Source organism: Podarcis vaucheri, assembly GCF_965113315.1.
Source record: "Podarcis vaucheri genome assembly, chromosome: 7".
Lineage (NCBI taxonomy): Eukaryota > Metazoa > Chordata > Lepidosauria > Squamata > Lacertidae > Podarcis > Podarcis vaucheri.
In genome coordinates, this window is record NC_138765.1 from 86252818 (window position 1) to 86266205 (window position 13388).

Consider the following 13388-nt stretch of genomic DNA (forward strand, 5'->3'; position numbering starts at 1 on the left):
CCAAGTGCAATACTTTACATTTCTCCCTGTTTAAATTCATCTTGTTGTTGCGGACCCATGCCTTTGTGCCAAGGGGCGCTTCGTCCAAGTCGCTGCAGTCACTGGAAATGCAGCGGGAGAGGGTCTGCATAGCAGTTTGAGGGGGAAACGTGTTGAATGAGGCGTTGCTGCCGCTGTGCTGATCCTTTTAGACCACCTGGGCAAAGATGCAGAGTGATGGGTGCAGCTCTTTCGCCAACCTGGTGTCCTCCAGGTGTTTTGGACTACAACTCCCATCAGCCCCAGTGACATGTGGCTGTGCCTTATACAGGGCTGATGGGAGTAGTAGTCCAGGACACCTGGAAGGCGCCAGGCTGGTGCAGAATCACCCTTTCAAGTTTATTGACAGCTTGGGTTGTATACCAGCCCCTTGGGAAAACCACTAGGTGGGCTGACGCCTTGTTAAACTATGGAACTCTCTGCCACAGGAGGCAGTGATGGCCACCAGCTTGGTCGGCTTTAAAAGAGGGCTAGCCTTATACTCCTCCGTGAATTTTTCCATGGCCACAATGGCTTTGCTCTGCCTCTATTTTTTCCCCATGGTCAGAGGTGGCGATGCTGGAAACCGCAAGAGTTTCTTCTTGTGCTCAGGTCCTGCTTGTGAGTTTCCCATTATGGGCTTCTGGTTGGCCACTGTGAGAACAGGACGCTGGACTAGATGGGCCATCGGCCGGATCCAGAAGGCTCTGCTTATGTTGTTACGTTTTGTGAGGAAGGGAAGCTCCCTTTTGCCAGTGCCTTCCCAAAAGCCTAGGGATGCGGGTGGCGCTGTGGGTTAAACCACAGAGCCTAGGACTTGCCGATCAGAAGGTCGCCGGTTCGAATCCCCGTGACGGGGTGAGCTCCCATTGCTTGCTCCCTGCTCCTGCCAACCTAGCAGTTCGAAAACACAAAGTGCAAGTAGATAAGTAGGTACCACTCTGGCGGGAAGGTAAATGGCGCTTCTGTGCACTGCTCTGGTTTGCCAGAAGCGGCTTAGTCATGCTGCCCACATGACCCAGAAGCTGTACGCCGGCTCCCTCGGCCAGTAAAGCGAGATGAGCCCTGCAACCCCAGAGTCGGACACGACTGGACCTAAGGGTCAGGGGTCCCTTTACCCTTTACCTTTACCTCCCAGAAGCCTTACCTGAGGAGCCAACTTGGTGATGCAGTTCAGAACACCTCAGCAGCTGGCTCATGCAAAAGTCCTCCCCCCCCCCAAGAGCCACCTCATAAGCCCTCTTGAGAACAAATGGACGTGTCTTCCTCTCCCAGTCCTCCTTGCCCTCCCCTTGACTTTCTGAGCCTATGGAAAATGCCTATGGAAAATCTGAGTGTCTGGATGCTGCCAGGCCTGAGTGGCCGGCCTCTCCGGCACACACAATGTGCCCTTCATGCTCCCTGCCTGCTAACGCTGCCGCTGCACACAGACACGGCTTTCAGGCCAGATGAATGGGACACGCCTGGTCCCAGCATCTTCCACAAGGGATTCCAGATGCCTCCGCAATCCCCTGCCGTCCAGGAAAGAGCTTTTCTGTTTAGCTGCAAGGACGTGCGGCAACTAAGGCACAGAGAGAAGGGCGGCAGAAAGAGACACGCTGCCCTTCCTGATTTCACCCAACTCTTTCTAGAGGCTCGTTCCTTCTGCAATCATTGCAGGACAAATTCTGGAGGCAACAGCACCTTAAAAACTTAACAGGTTTATTGTGGTTGGGACTTTTGTGGACCAGAGGCAAAGCAGGCACAATAACTCTGGTAGCCCTTTAAGTATCTATTTGCTGCAGAAGCAGCCGCTCAGAACAACCTCTCTTTCCTGGTCAGTACCAGCCAGTTCAGACCCCATGAGGGTACACATGACATTATTATTATTTTGCCCCAACATACATCACTTTACCCTTGTTGACACTGAATTGCATTTGCCATTTTACCGTCCATTCACTCTGTTCGGAGAGGTCCTTTCGGAGTTCTTTGCAACATCTCTTTGTTTTAACAGCCCTGAACAATTCAGTGTCAGCAGCCATATTTGGCATCATCTTCGCTGCTCACTCCTAACTCTGGATCCTTTAGGAACAAACTGTGCATGTTTGAGGGAGGGGCAATGTGAGCATTAGGGCAGCCCTCTGCAACCAGATGTGCTGGTGGGCTGATGGGGAGTTACAGTCCAAAACATCTGGCTGGCACCACCAGACACAAAAAGGTTGTGCTAGGATGTAGTTGCACCTTTGAAACTTTGCACTTTTTGCTGCAGCCTTTCCTTTTGTTTCTAAAATGGTTACATAGCTTTTCTATTCTAAAGGACACAAATTATACATATACATTTGCCAGCAGAATGATTAAAAAACAAAGTTATGGAGGCAGGAGTGCCATCTTGGCCCCGTGACCATGGGTGCCTAGGGCCATGGGTCCCATGCAGCAGGCATGACCTTGGCACCGGATTTTGTGGGTGCCCAGCCCCTTCATGGGGAATTTTGTACTTGGGCACCCAGGGCCCCAGGGAGTTGGCACCTATGCATGGAGGAGAAGGCTATCAATGGCTGCTAGCCACAATGGCTAGGCTCTGCCTCCACAGCTGGAAGCAGCAATGCTTCTGAATCCCAGTTGCTGGAAACCACAGGAGGGGAGAATTGCTCATAGAATAGAATAGAATAGAATAGAATAGAATAGAATAGAATAGAATAGAATAGAATAGAATTTATTATTTATACCCCGCCCATACAGGGACGCGGGTGGCGCTGTGGGTTAAACCACAGAGCCTAGGACTTGCCGATCAGAAGGTTGGCGGTTCAAAACCAGAGCAGCGCACGGAAACACTGTTTACCTTCCCGCTGGAGTGGTACCTATTTATCTACTCGCGCTTTGTGCTTTCAAACTGCTAGGTTGGCAGGAGCAGGGACCGAACAACAGGAGCTCACTCCGTCGCAGGGATTCGAACCGCCGACCTTCCGATCGGCAAGCCCAAGGCTCAGTGGTTTACACCACAGCGCCAACCAAACCCTTGGCCTAGCTGGCTTGGTATTTGCTCTCTGGAATTCCAGACAGGGAATCTTAAAAAAACCCAAAACATTAAAATTGAATAAGAGTCAAATAACACGCATGAAAATGGGTGGGGGGAAGAGACTGTTAGTTGAACACAGCTGGGAAAAAGGGACTCAGTTTGTAAATAGTTGTTTGTGGTGCTGCTGCTGCTGGGTTGATCTCAGATGCTGTCCCTCCTTTGGTTTCTGTTATGTACTGAAGTTCTCACCCTGGGCCAGCAGGGGACTCAGGTCCACATATGCAAATAAGGAATTGAAAGTGACGTTCAGTGATTGGATAGTTACAGAAAGTGGTTACTGTTGCAGTGTAGTGGAGCTCTATATAAGCAGGCTGGCTGAACCCTTCAGCTCAGTTCTGTCCTGGCCTGTGAATAAACAAGAGCTGTTTGAAGAATCGCTGTGTCGTCTGATATGTTCACCCACAACTTAACAGTTTCCTGCTGGGACAGCTCTGGGTCTTCCGATTTGTGCTCAGTTAGGAAGAACTTTCTGACAGTGAGAGCTATTCAACAGAGGAACGGACGCTCTTGGGAAGCGGTGGACTCTCCTTCCTCGGAGGTTTTTAAAGAGAGCTTGGCTGGCCATCTGCCAGGGGTTCTTTTGCTGTGGTTCTTGCATTTCAGGGGGGTTGGGTTAGATGACCCTTGGGGTTCCCTTCCACCTTTACAGTTCTATGATTCTGTCTCCACGGATGGATTTGTGAAGATGGTGTCCCATCAGGCATTCCATCCTTCTCAGCAGGTGAATGAATCAAGCACCTGGGCCTGCCCCAAATTTGCTCTGCTCCGTGTGCTTCAGGCTCTGAGGCTGAAGGCACTTCTGAGACCTGCCTACTTGCAGCTTACAAGCTGGGCAGCTTTGGAGCTGCTCACCCATTTGTGTGTTTTTTTTGTGTGTGTTTTTTTTTTTAAAAAAATAATAATTTATTTAACATACAGTGGTACCTCTGGTTAAGTACTTAATTCGTTCCGGAGGTCCGTACTTAACCTGAAACTCTTCTTAACCTGAAGCACCACTTTAGCTAATGGGGCCTCCCGCTGCCGCCGTGCCCCTGGAGCACGATTTCTGTTCTCATCCTGAAGCAAAGTTCTTAACCTGAAGCACTATTTCTGGGTTAGCAGAATCTGTAACCTGAAGCGTATGTAACCTGAGGTGCCACTGTAATTGTTAAAAATATAAGCAAAATATTGCAAATACATACATACATACATACATACATACATACATATTTCAAATAAGCACATATATATGAAAAAAGGAACCAAAGAGAAAAGAAGAAGAAAAAATAAAGAGAAAAGAAGAAGAAAAGTTGGAATAATTTCTTCCAAATTTATTCTACAAATATCTCAATATGAAAATAATAATAAAATTTCATTGATTGACTTCCATCGCTCACACTGCACTTCCTATATACATTTTAAGCAAGATTGTATCTGTCATTCCGTATCTTCCCCATACCATCTCACACAAATATTCTAATCAATAAGTTTTCTAAATCTTTCATAAATCAGTTCTGAACACAACCGATACCTTACATTTAATCCTTGTCTACATAAATAATCATTTATTTATTTTTCCAATTTTTAAAATTAATTTTCAACATTTATCACAAACATAATGTATATAACACACAAAAAGAAACATACATTACAATTCTAAAGAAAAATAAAACGAAAACAATAGACGTATAACTTCTAATACCCAATTTAACTTTGATTTGTAACTGACTCCTCCCCCAACTGAATTTCATTGAATCGCTTTGTGACAGCTCTCCAAAATCATATTTCTCATAAAATTAACTCCTTCAGTTTACTTCCTCTTCTCTTTTCTTAATAATCTAGTCCATAATCTTTTAGAATTCATTCTTATTCTAGTCCTAGGCCTGTTTGGTACTTTCAAGTAACTTCTAACATCTTATCTTACAATATTTACAGAAATAACCATTTAGACATTTCCATTGTTTCTGGATTATATTTTTTGGTTTTTGTCTTATATTTTGTTGTTGTCTCTCCTTGCAGAAGGAGCCGCTGATCCAAGTCCCAGCCAAGCCAGGAGGGATGGGAACAGCCAGGTGAGCAGGTAAGTGGCCCCCACACCTATTTCTCCATCTCTAACAGAGGCTGGCTCTTTGCGGCCTCCCTCCATGTGAATCTTTCCCCCCCCAAAAAAAATTTATTTTATTAATTTTCCATATTTATAAACAAACAAACAAACAAACATCTTAAATATAGTAATTCCACTTTTGTTTACATTGTTGGATGACTTCCTTGACTCCCCCAAGCTGAGTTTCAGTGTATATCATTATAACAGTTTTCCAAAACTATTTTCACATAAAATATACTTAGGCAATTAACATCTTTCTTTCTTTTCATTTTCACATTAGACATAGTATTCTATAATATCACATATTTAAATCCTAGGCCAATGGTGCTTGCAAATATTTCTGTTTAGATTATCTTAGCATATTTGGTTAAATAGTCTTTGAATTTCTTCAATTCCTCCTGGTACTCCTCCTCCTTCTGGTCACGGACTCTTCCGGTCAGGTTGGCTAGCTCCCAAAAGTCCATCATCTTCATCTGCCATTCCTCCACTGTTGGTACTCCTTGTAGTTTCCAATTTTTGGCCAACAAAATTCTAGCTGCATACAAAAACAGTCTGACATCTTTTCTTGGGCAACCTCCATGTGAATCTCTTAGCTTCACCTCTGCAATCCTGAGATCATGCTGGCTCCCCACCCCCACCCCACCATCCAGGCAGTTTCTCAGCCCCCTGCCACCAAGCCATGAATCTTTCATGTGCCTGTCATCTGCCCCTCATCTTCCATTAGCTTCACTTCCCCTCACTCTGCTATCCTGCCCCCCTCCTCACCTGCTGCCCACAGTCCACGCTTGGCAACCTCAGCCCCCTAATAGGGTAGGAAGGCAAAGCCCATAGAGACCTGGACATGGCAGGACTGTGGAGGCGAAAAAGTCCTGTTGGGAGTTGCCCGTCTGGTTCCTTCCTTGGCCTTCCTGACTGACCCCTCATCCGTACGCCTCTTTTCTGTAGCCGAATCATCTTCAAAGTGACTCACAACAGCAACGCTGCCTTCAACTGTAGAGGCAGAGCATAGCCATCCTGGCTAGTAGCCATCCATAGTCTTCTCCCCACTGCCTCCAGTGGGAGGGAGTTCCATAGTTTAACTTGGTGCTGTCACTGCTGTGTGAAGAAATGCTTTGTTTTTATCCCACCAGTTATAGCATTAGGAGAGAGGGAATAAACCTCTTCCCTACCCACTTTCTCTGTGCCGTGAATCGTTGCCTTTCCTCCAATTTGGCAAGGAGTCAAAGGGCCTGGAAAGATGTTCATTTAGGGAGGGAGGGAGGGAGGGAACACGGCCACGAGAAATCTGGATGCGGCCAGAGTATCCAGCCACCTTCGCTTTTTGCCCCATTGTCAAATGATCTGGAGGGATGCGGGTGGCGCTGTGGGTTAAACCACAGAGCCTAGGACTTGCCGATCAGAAGGTCGGCGGTTCGAATCCCTGCAATGGGGTGAGCTCCCGTTGCTTGGTCCCTGCTCCTGCCCACCTAGCAGTTCGAAAGCACGTCAAAGTGCAAGTAGATAAATAGGTACTGCTCCGGCAGGAAGGTAAACGGCGTTTCCGTGTGCTGCTCTGGTTCGCCAGAAGCGGCTTAGTCATGCTGGCCACATGACCTGGAAGCTGTACGCCAGCTCCCTTGGCCAGTAAAGCGAGATGAGCGCCGCAACCCCAGAGTCGGTCACGACTGGACCTAATGGTCAGGGGTCCCTTTGCCTTTGCCTTTACAAATGATCTGGAGCCTTAAGCTACACAGCATCCCTTTAAATCCTCATGATGGTCAGTAATGCAAAATGTGCTATATGGCGACCCCTTTTTAGGATGCTTTAACAGAGAAAGACAGAGAGGAGGTGCTGTATGTCATTCCTAGCTTTTGCACCGCCTTTAATCCACATGGAGCCTTTTATTCATTTGTTACTTATTTATTCCATTTCCATCCCGCCTTTTTCTCCACAAGCTCAAAGTGGTGGACTTGGTTCTCTTTTTATCCCGTTCAATTTCCCAGTATAATTCTGAATAACTCAGGAAAGTCACTGCCGTTCCATTTCACCGATGGGAAAATGAGGCTGAGAGATTTCAGCTGCTGCCTGCTTGGCTGTGATTTCCCAGGAGGTGTCCTGTCAGTCGGAGGGGGTGGGATGGAGGCAGACTGCTCCCCTTGGCTGTTCCAAAGTGATGACAAGAAGAACCTTATAGGACAGGCTGTTTTGGACTTCAACTCCCAACAGCCCCGTACGATGCTGTGGGGCTGATAGCATCAAGGCCTTCTGTCTGGGGAAGATAAGAGTTGGTTCAAAACATCTAGAAGGCACCCAGTTGGGCAAGGCACTTCTGGAGAAACTGGCCCTGTGAGAATCTGCTCCTTCTAATTTAACCTGCCTCCTTCTCCTTGGACAGGACTTGGTGAATGAGTTGGATCCTCAAGCAGGAGACTGAATGGAGAAACTACAGAAGGTAACCAAGCTGGTCTGGTCTGGTCTGGGCCTGCCCTGGGAAACGGGTTACACGGGTTCTCTGGGGCTCTCATTATGGGGTGAGGAGGGGATTTGTCTCGCCAGAGTGGTGCATGCTCTGGTTATCTTCCGCTTGGACTACTGCAATGCGCTCTACGTGGGGCTACCTTTGAAGGTGACCCAGAAACTACAACTAATCCAGAATGCGGCAGCTAGACTGGTGACTGGGAGTGGCCGCTGGGACCACATAACACCGGTCCTGAGAGACCTGCATTGGCTCCCAGTACGTTTCTGAGCACAATTCAAAGTGTTGGTGCTGACCTTTAAAGCCCTAAACGGCCTTGGTCCTGTATACCTGAAGGAGCATCTCCACCTCCACCATTCAGCCCGGACACTGAGATCCAGCTCCGAGGGTCTTCTGGCAGTTCCCTCATTGTGAGAAGTGAGGTTACATGGAACCAGGCAGAGGGCCTTCTTGGTAGTGGCGCCCTCCCTGTGGAACGCCGGCTGAACGATGGGGATGGAGACGCTCCTTCAGGTATACTGGACTGAGGCCATTTAGGACTTTAAAGTCCCTTTGTGAGGGAAACATGTGGCTGCAAGGTTAAGTGAGGGGAAAGGGGTTACTTGCTCTGCATTCATCTTCTCTTTAACTTCACTGAATGTAATAATCAGTCCACCCATCAGGTTCTTTCAGTACCTGCAAATGAGAAGCTGACTTACAGCACTACAGGGAGGGCTGTGATGTGACCAGGGATCTAATTAAATAGCGCTAAATCTCCTTCTCTGTTTCCTGTGTTGAGCAGGGTGGTTGAATGGCATGGCCTGCAAGGTCCCTTCGGACTCTGTGAAATTTGAAAACCCTCTTGGCAGGATTCATGTCCTTCAAAAGGTGGCTGTAGAATATTTGCAGAATGACCAGTGGGTTTCTGTTCTGCTCAGCAGAAATATGCAAAATGGGGGAGCAGTTCTAGTAAAACAGATTCCAACACCCATTTGGAAATATTTTTGGAAGAAACAGCCAACACCCTCTGTTGATATTTTATTAAGTCGATGAAGGGGATTTTTTTTTTTTTAAGTGGCATATTAGTGACATCCCAGAAGTCTGTGATTCCACTTGATGAACTGAATTTGATCGGTGACTCCAGTGTCTCTGCTGAGATTAAATTCACTCCAGAATTCACACGCAGGAGGGTGCGTTAAGGGGGGAGATGGCTGATGCATGGAGCGCCCCAGTCTCCAGCCACCCAACACCCCTTGAGCCTTAGCTCACTCCATCCTTCCCTAACCTGGTGCCCTCCAGTGGTTGTGAATGGCAGCTCCCATCAGCCCCAGCCAACATAGCTGGCAAAGACTGCCGTGTGCTCTCTTGGTAAAGGTAAAGGGACCTCTGACCGTTAGGTCCAGTCGCGGACAACTCTGGGGTTGCGGTGCTCATCTCGCTTTACTGGCCGAGGGAGCCGGCGTCCAGCTTCCAGGTCATGTGGCCAGCATGACTAAGCTGCTTCTGGCGAACCAGAGCAGTGCACGGAAACGCCGTTTACCTTCCTGCCGGAGTGGTACCTATTTATCTACTTGCACTTTGACGTGCTTTCGAACTGCAGGAGCAGGGACTGAGCAACAGGAGCTCAGCCTGTCGCGGGGATTCAAACCACCGACCTTCTGATCGGCAAGCCCTAGGCTCTGTCGTTAGCTTGGCTAAAAAGATGAAAACGTGAAGAAAAGGTCAGCTAAAATACCCCCAGATCAGGTTTCTGTGATCAAGAAGATAGGCTTATTGACAAACACAAAAGGCTGTAGAATTGCAGTGGAGTAAGGGAAAAGAGAAAAATAAACTTCTACCTTGAAATGTTTGCCATGGCTGAGATAATCAGCAAGTGAGTGGCAGAAAACAAAGCATGGAGTCAGGCTGGCTACTAACTCCAGTTTTGGCTGTATATTCATAGGAAGCTTAGCCAGGACATTTGGGTGGGGGCACCGGTTCACAATTTAAGGCGGTAGGACATACAGAGCCAGCACCGAAACACATTCCGTGTCTGGTGTGAAGCAAAGGCAACTCTGTCCCTTTAGAAATGGGGTAAGGTTGGCTCATTCAGGCACAGGCTGACAGGATTACAATAGATGTCAACTTCATTCCTGCATCGTAGGGGGTTGGACTAGATCACTTTTGGGATCCCTTCCAGTTCCACCTTTCCATGATTCTGTGGACACTGAAAAGCTCAGTCCAGCAGGGACACTTGCCAAGCCCTCTTCCCACTTCTCTGTGACAGACTAGGGGGAAAAGGAAAAATTCTGCAGAATCTTGGAGGTGTTGAAGAGGTTGGTATCACTGCAGATATGTTTTTATAAATCGGCCAGGCATTGCAAAAAAAAACCCCTCTATAATCCATGATTTTGTAGTGGTCCAGCAGGGGTTCTGTTAGGTTACACTGAGGATGCTGTAAGGAGAATGTGCACAGATCTCGGAGGAAGTTTGATAACTGCCGCAAGATTAATACTTGCAATGATGATAATAATCACAAACCCCCAGGGGTAATAAAAGAACAGCTGCTTAAGGGTTGGGAGGTGGGAGGTGTGGCTTATATTGTCAGGGAACAGGCTCCAGCATCTGTGGGGACTTGCAATTGTGACACAAGCTCTCTTCGGGGAAGAAAAGGCAATTATCTGTTTGTCATATTGGAATAAAATCTGACTGCAGAATGATGTGAGGTAGCAGTACAGGGGCTGTGCGTCCTTTGGGACAGAGGAGAGTCCTCTGTTTGAAGGACTGTCAGGTAAAAGCTCAGTTTGAAGATGACCCAAAGAAGGGAGAGAAGCTGTATGTATTTGTGGAGAGGGGCGGGGGCAACACGTAAAGTTCCTCATTCACAGTAAGCAGCACTTGGACCGCGGATGGAATTATAAAATGACCAAGGTTCATTTATTCCTACTCTCTGCAATGCAGGAATCACCACCAGGGCTGGATTTAGGTTTGATGAGGCCCTAAGCTACTTTAAAGGGCCCTTTAAATCTCCAGCTGTCCTTTGTCAACAACAAATTGTCACTGTTTTTTGAGTTGAATATATGCTATATGGTAATTTATGGACCTCATAGGTATCTAAAGCCATTTGCACATGTTGCCATGCAACACTTCCATGCAGTATGTAGGTACCCTATATATAGAAAGGAGCAAACCAATGATATTTTAAGGAGCAGGCTAGCAGGTGGGGCCCATGACTTACATCATAGGAACCTACACAACACAAAACACTGTTGCTGTATGTATGTATTATTTTATTTCTTTTTGATCTTACATTTTGGAAATGTACATCCAGTTGTTGTTTTTCCTTTAATTTTTTGGAGGGGGCCCAAGAGAGAGGGGCCCTAAGCTATAGCTTGTTTAGGTTATATGTAAATCTGGCACTAAATAATCTTTGACAGATGCCCTCCCCTCCCATCCTCTGTTTAAAAGCCTCCAAGGGAGTCCGTTCCACTGTCAAATGGCTCTTACAGTCAAAACGTTATTCCTGATGTTTAGTTAGAAAAGGCCACGTGGTCACAGTCTTTTCCACTACGGTGAGGCGATGCCCCTTCAGTTTTCTCTCAGCCATAGTACTTATTTATAGTTTTGCACTTACACTTACAAATTAGCCTGCAATAAATGGGTGTCCTCTTTTTGGGGGCGATGCATAGAATAGTTGGAAGGGACCCTGAGGGACATCTAGTCCAACCCCTTGCTACCGCGGGCAGCGAGTCTTGGCCTCGCTGCTGAAGGAGGGAAATAAATTTTCAAGGCTGTATTGAAATGGAAGTCACTGATCAAATGTCAGATGTGGAGGGTTTTACAGTGGTACCTCGGGTTCAGTACTTAATTCATTCCGGAGGTCCATTCCTAACCTGAAACTGTTCGTAACCTGAAGCACCACTTTAGCTAATGGGGCCCCCCCACTGCCGCCACACGATTTCTGTTCTCATCCTGAGGTAAAGTTCTTAACCCGAGGTACTATTTCTGGGTTAGGGAAGTCTGTAACCTGAAGCATATGTAACCCAAAGTACCACTGTATTCTGTTTTGTAATTTGACTGCTACGAAGCATCGCCAGATATCTTGGATCCAAAGAGAGCAATCTATTCCGCAATTCTTTTTGTAGGATTATATTGTAATATAGGTGGGCCAGACGAGGTATTCACTTGAAACATTTTAAAAAGACTGCCCCATCTCGCAGACTGGCTTTCCAGTGTGCCCCTCCCCACCCTGCTTTTTAACATCCAGGCAGTGAAACTTGGCAGCCGGCTCACTCTCGGCTTTGTGATGTGTAGCCGGTTCTAAGAAAGCTTTTCTGTTTCTGTCCCCGACTGGATAGCCAAGAATCTTATCAGTCAGTCTCCAGTCCCCTTTGGTGGCACATTTGCAAGGGGGCTGGAATTCAGCAGCTCTGCCCAGAAAACAGCGCTTTGGGGACACACAGCAACCCATCTGATTTGCAGGAGGGAATACAAATGTATATTTGTGACAAAGCCAGAGTTTACTGTGCCTGCTGGAAGGAAATCCTTGCTGGAAACAGCTCTTCAATACGCTGCCTGCATGGCCAATGCAAATTTCCGTTTGGCCTCGTTGAATGGCATTGACTTTCTTTCCTGCAGCTGCTGCTGTGCATGTACGGAAGACAAAAACGGATTTTTTAAAATTAAAAATAATAATGCACTTATAGGGACGCGGGTGGCGCTGTGGGTTAAACCACAGAGCCTAAAATTTGTCGATCAGAAGGTCGGCGGTTCGAATCCCCGCGACGGGGTGAGCTCCCGTTGCTCGGTCCCTGCTCCTGCCCACCTAGCAGTTCGAAAGCATGAAGTGCAAGAAGATAAATAGGTACCACTCTGGTGGGAAGGTAAACGGCATTTCCGTGCGCTGCTCTGATTCACCAGAAGCGGCTTAGTCATGCTGGCCACATGACCCGGAAGCTGTACGCCGGCTCCCTCGGCCAATAAAGCGAGATGAGCGCCGCAACCCCAGAGTCGGTCACAACTGGACCTAATGGTCAGGGGTCCCTTTACCTTTACCTAATGAACTCATATGCAAGCCTTTAATCTATTGGCAGCCATGCAGGAAGGTGGAGCTGCGATTGCATTCAATCTTCTGCCATGTAATGTGCTGGATCAGGCCAAGTTTAGTCCAGCATCCTGTTCTCATACTGGCTGACCAGACCCCCGTGGGAAACCTTGCAAGCAGGATGGAAGCAAAAGAGTGTTGGCTTCTCTTGTAGTTTCAAGCCACTGGTCTTCACAAGCATTACTGCCTCCAGCTGTGTATGCAGAGCAGTCATCCTGGCTAGTAGCCTTCGATAGTGCTCTCCTCCATGAATTTGTCAAATCCTCTTTTAAAGCCCTCTAGACTGGTGGCCATCACTGCCTCTAGTGGCAGGGAGTTCCATAGTTTAACCATGCACTGCATGAAGGACTTCCTTTTGTGTCACGGAAAAGAAAGGTTTTACTACATATTTTATTATTATTATTAAATATTTTCTTGATATTTAAAAGTGTTTGCAATCTCTCTCTCTCGTATTTTCCCCCCATGTAACATTTTTACAAATCAGTTTCATTTGTTGAGACATTAGGAAGAAAAGGGGGAAAGAGGTGGAGAGATGGGGGGGTCGGGTAGCGATGTTTCTATTTTACTTACTATATGTGTGGGGTTTTGTGTCAGCGTTGCTTGTGCGCGTTCTTTGCTGTTCACTTGTGTTCCTTTGGTGGTGAGAGAGGTTGGGGTTGGCCTAGGGTGTGGTTGTTCATTTGTGGTTGGCTGTGGTTGTCTTTGTTTTCGTGTG

The 13388-nt window shown here is 47.2% G+C and overlaps 1 protein-coding gene across 5 annotated transcripts in view; it reads left to right on the forward strand.

The window, feature by feature from the left end:
- The window catches only part of DMTN (dematin actin binding protein), a 57314-nt gene that overhangs the window by 22031 nt on the left and 21895 nt on the right, over positions 1-13388 (forward strand). For all 5 annotated transcript variants that reach the window (XM_082230423.1, XM_082230424.1, XM_082230421.1 and 2 more), the window contains exons 2-3: positions 5072-5132; positions 7531-7587. In XM_082230423.1, coding sequence (XP_082086549.1) covers positions 7570-7587 — 18 coding nt within the window. In that variant the 5' untranslated portion in view covers positions 5072-5132; positions 7531-7569. The remainder of the gene's footprint in view (positions 1-5071; positions 5133-7530; positions 7588-13388) is intronic.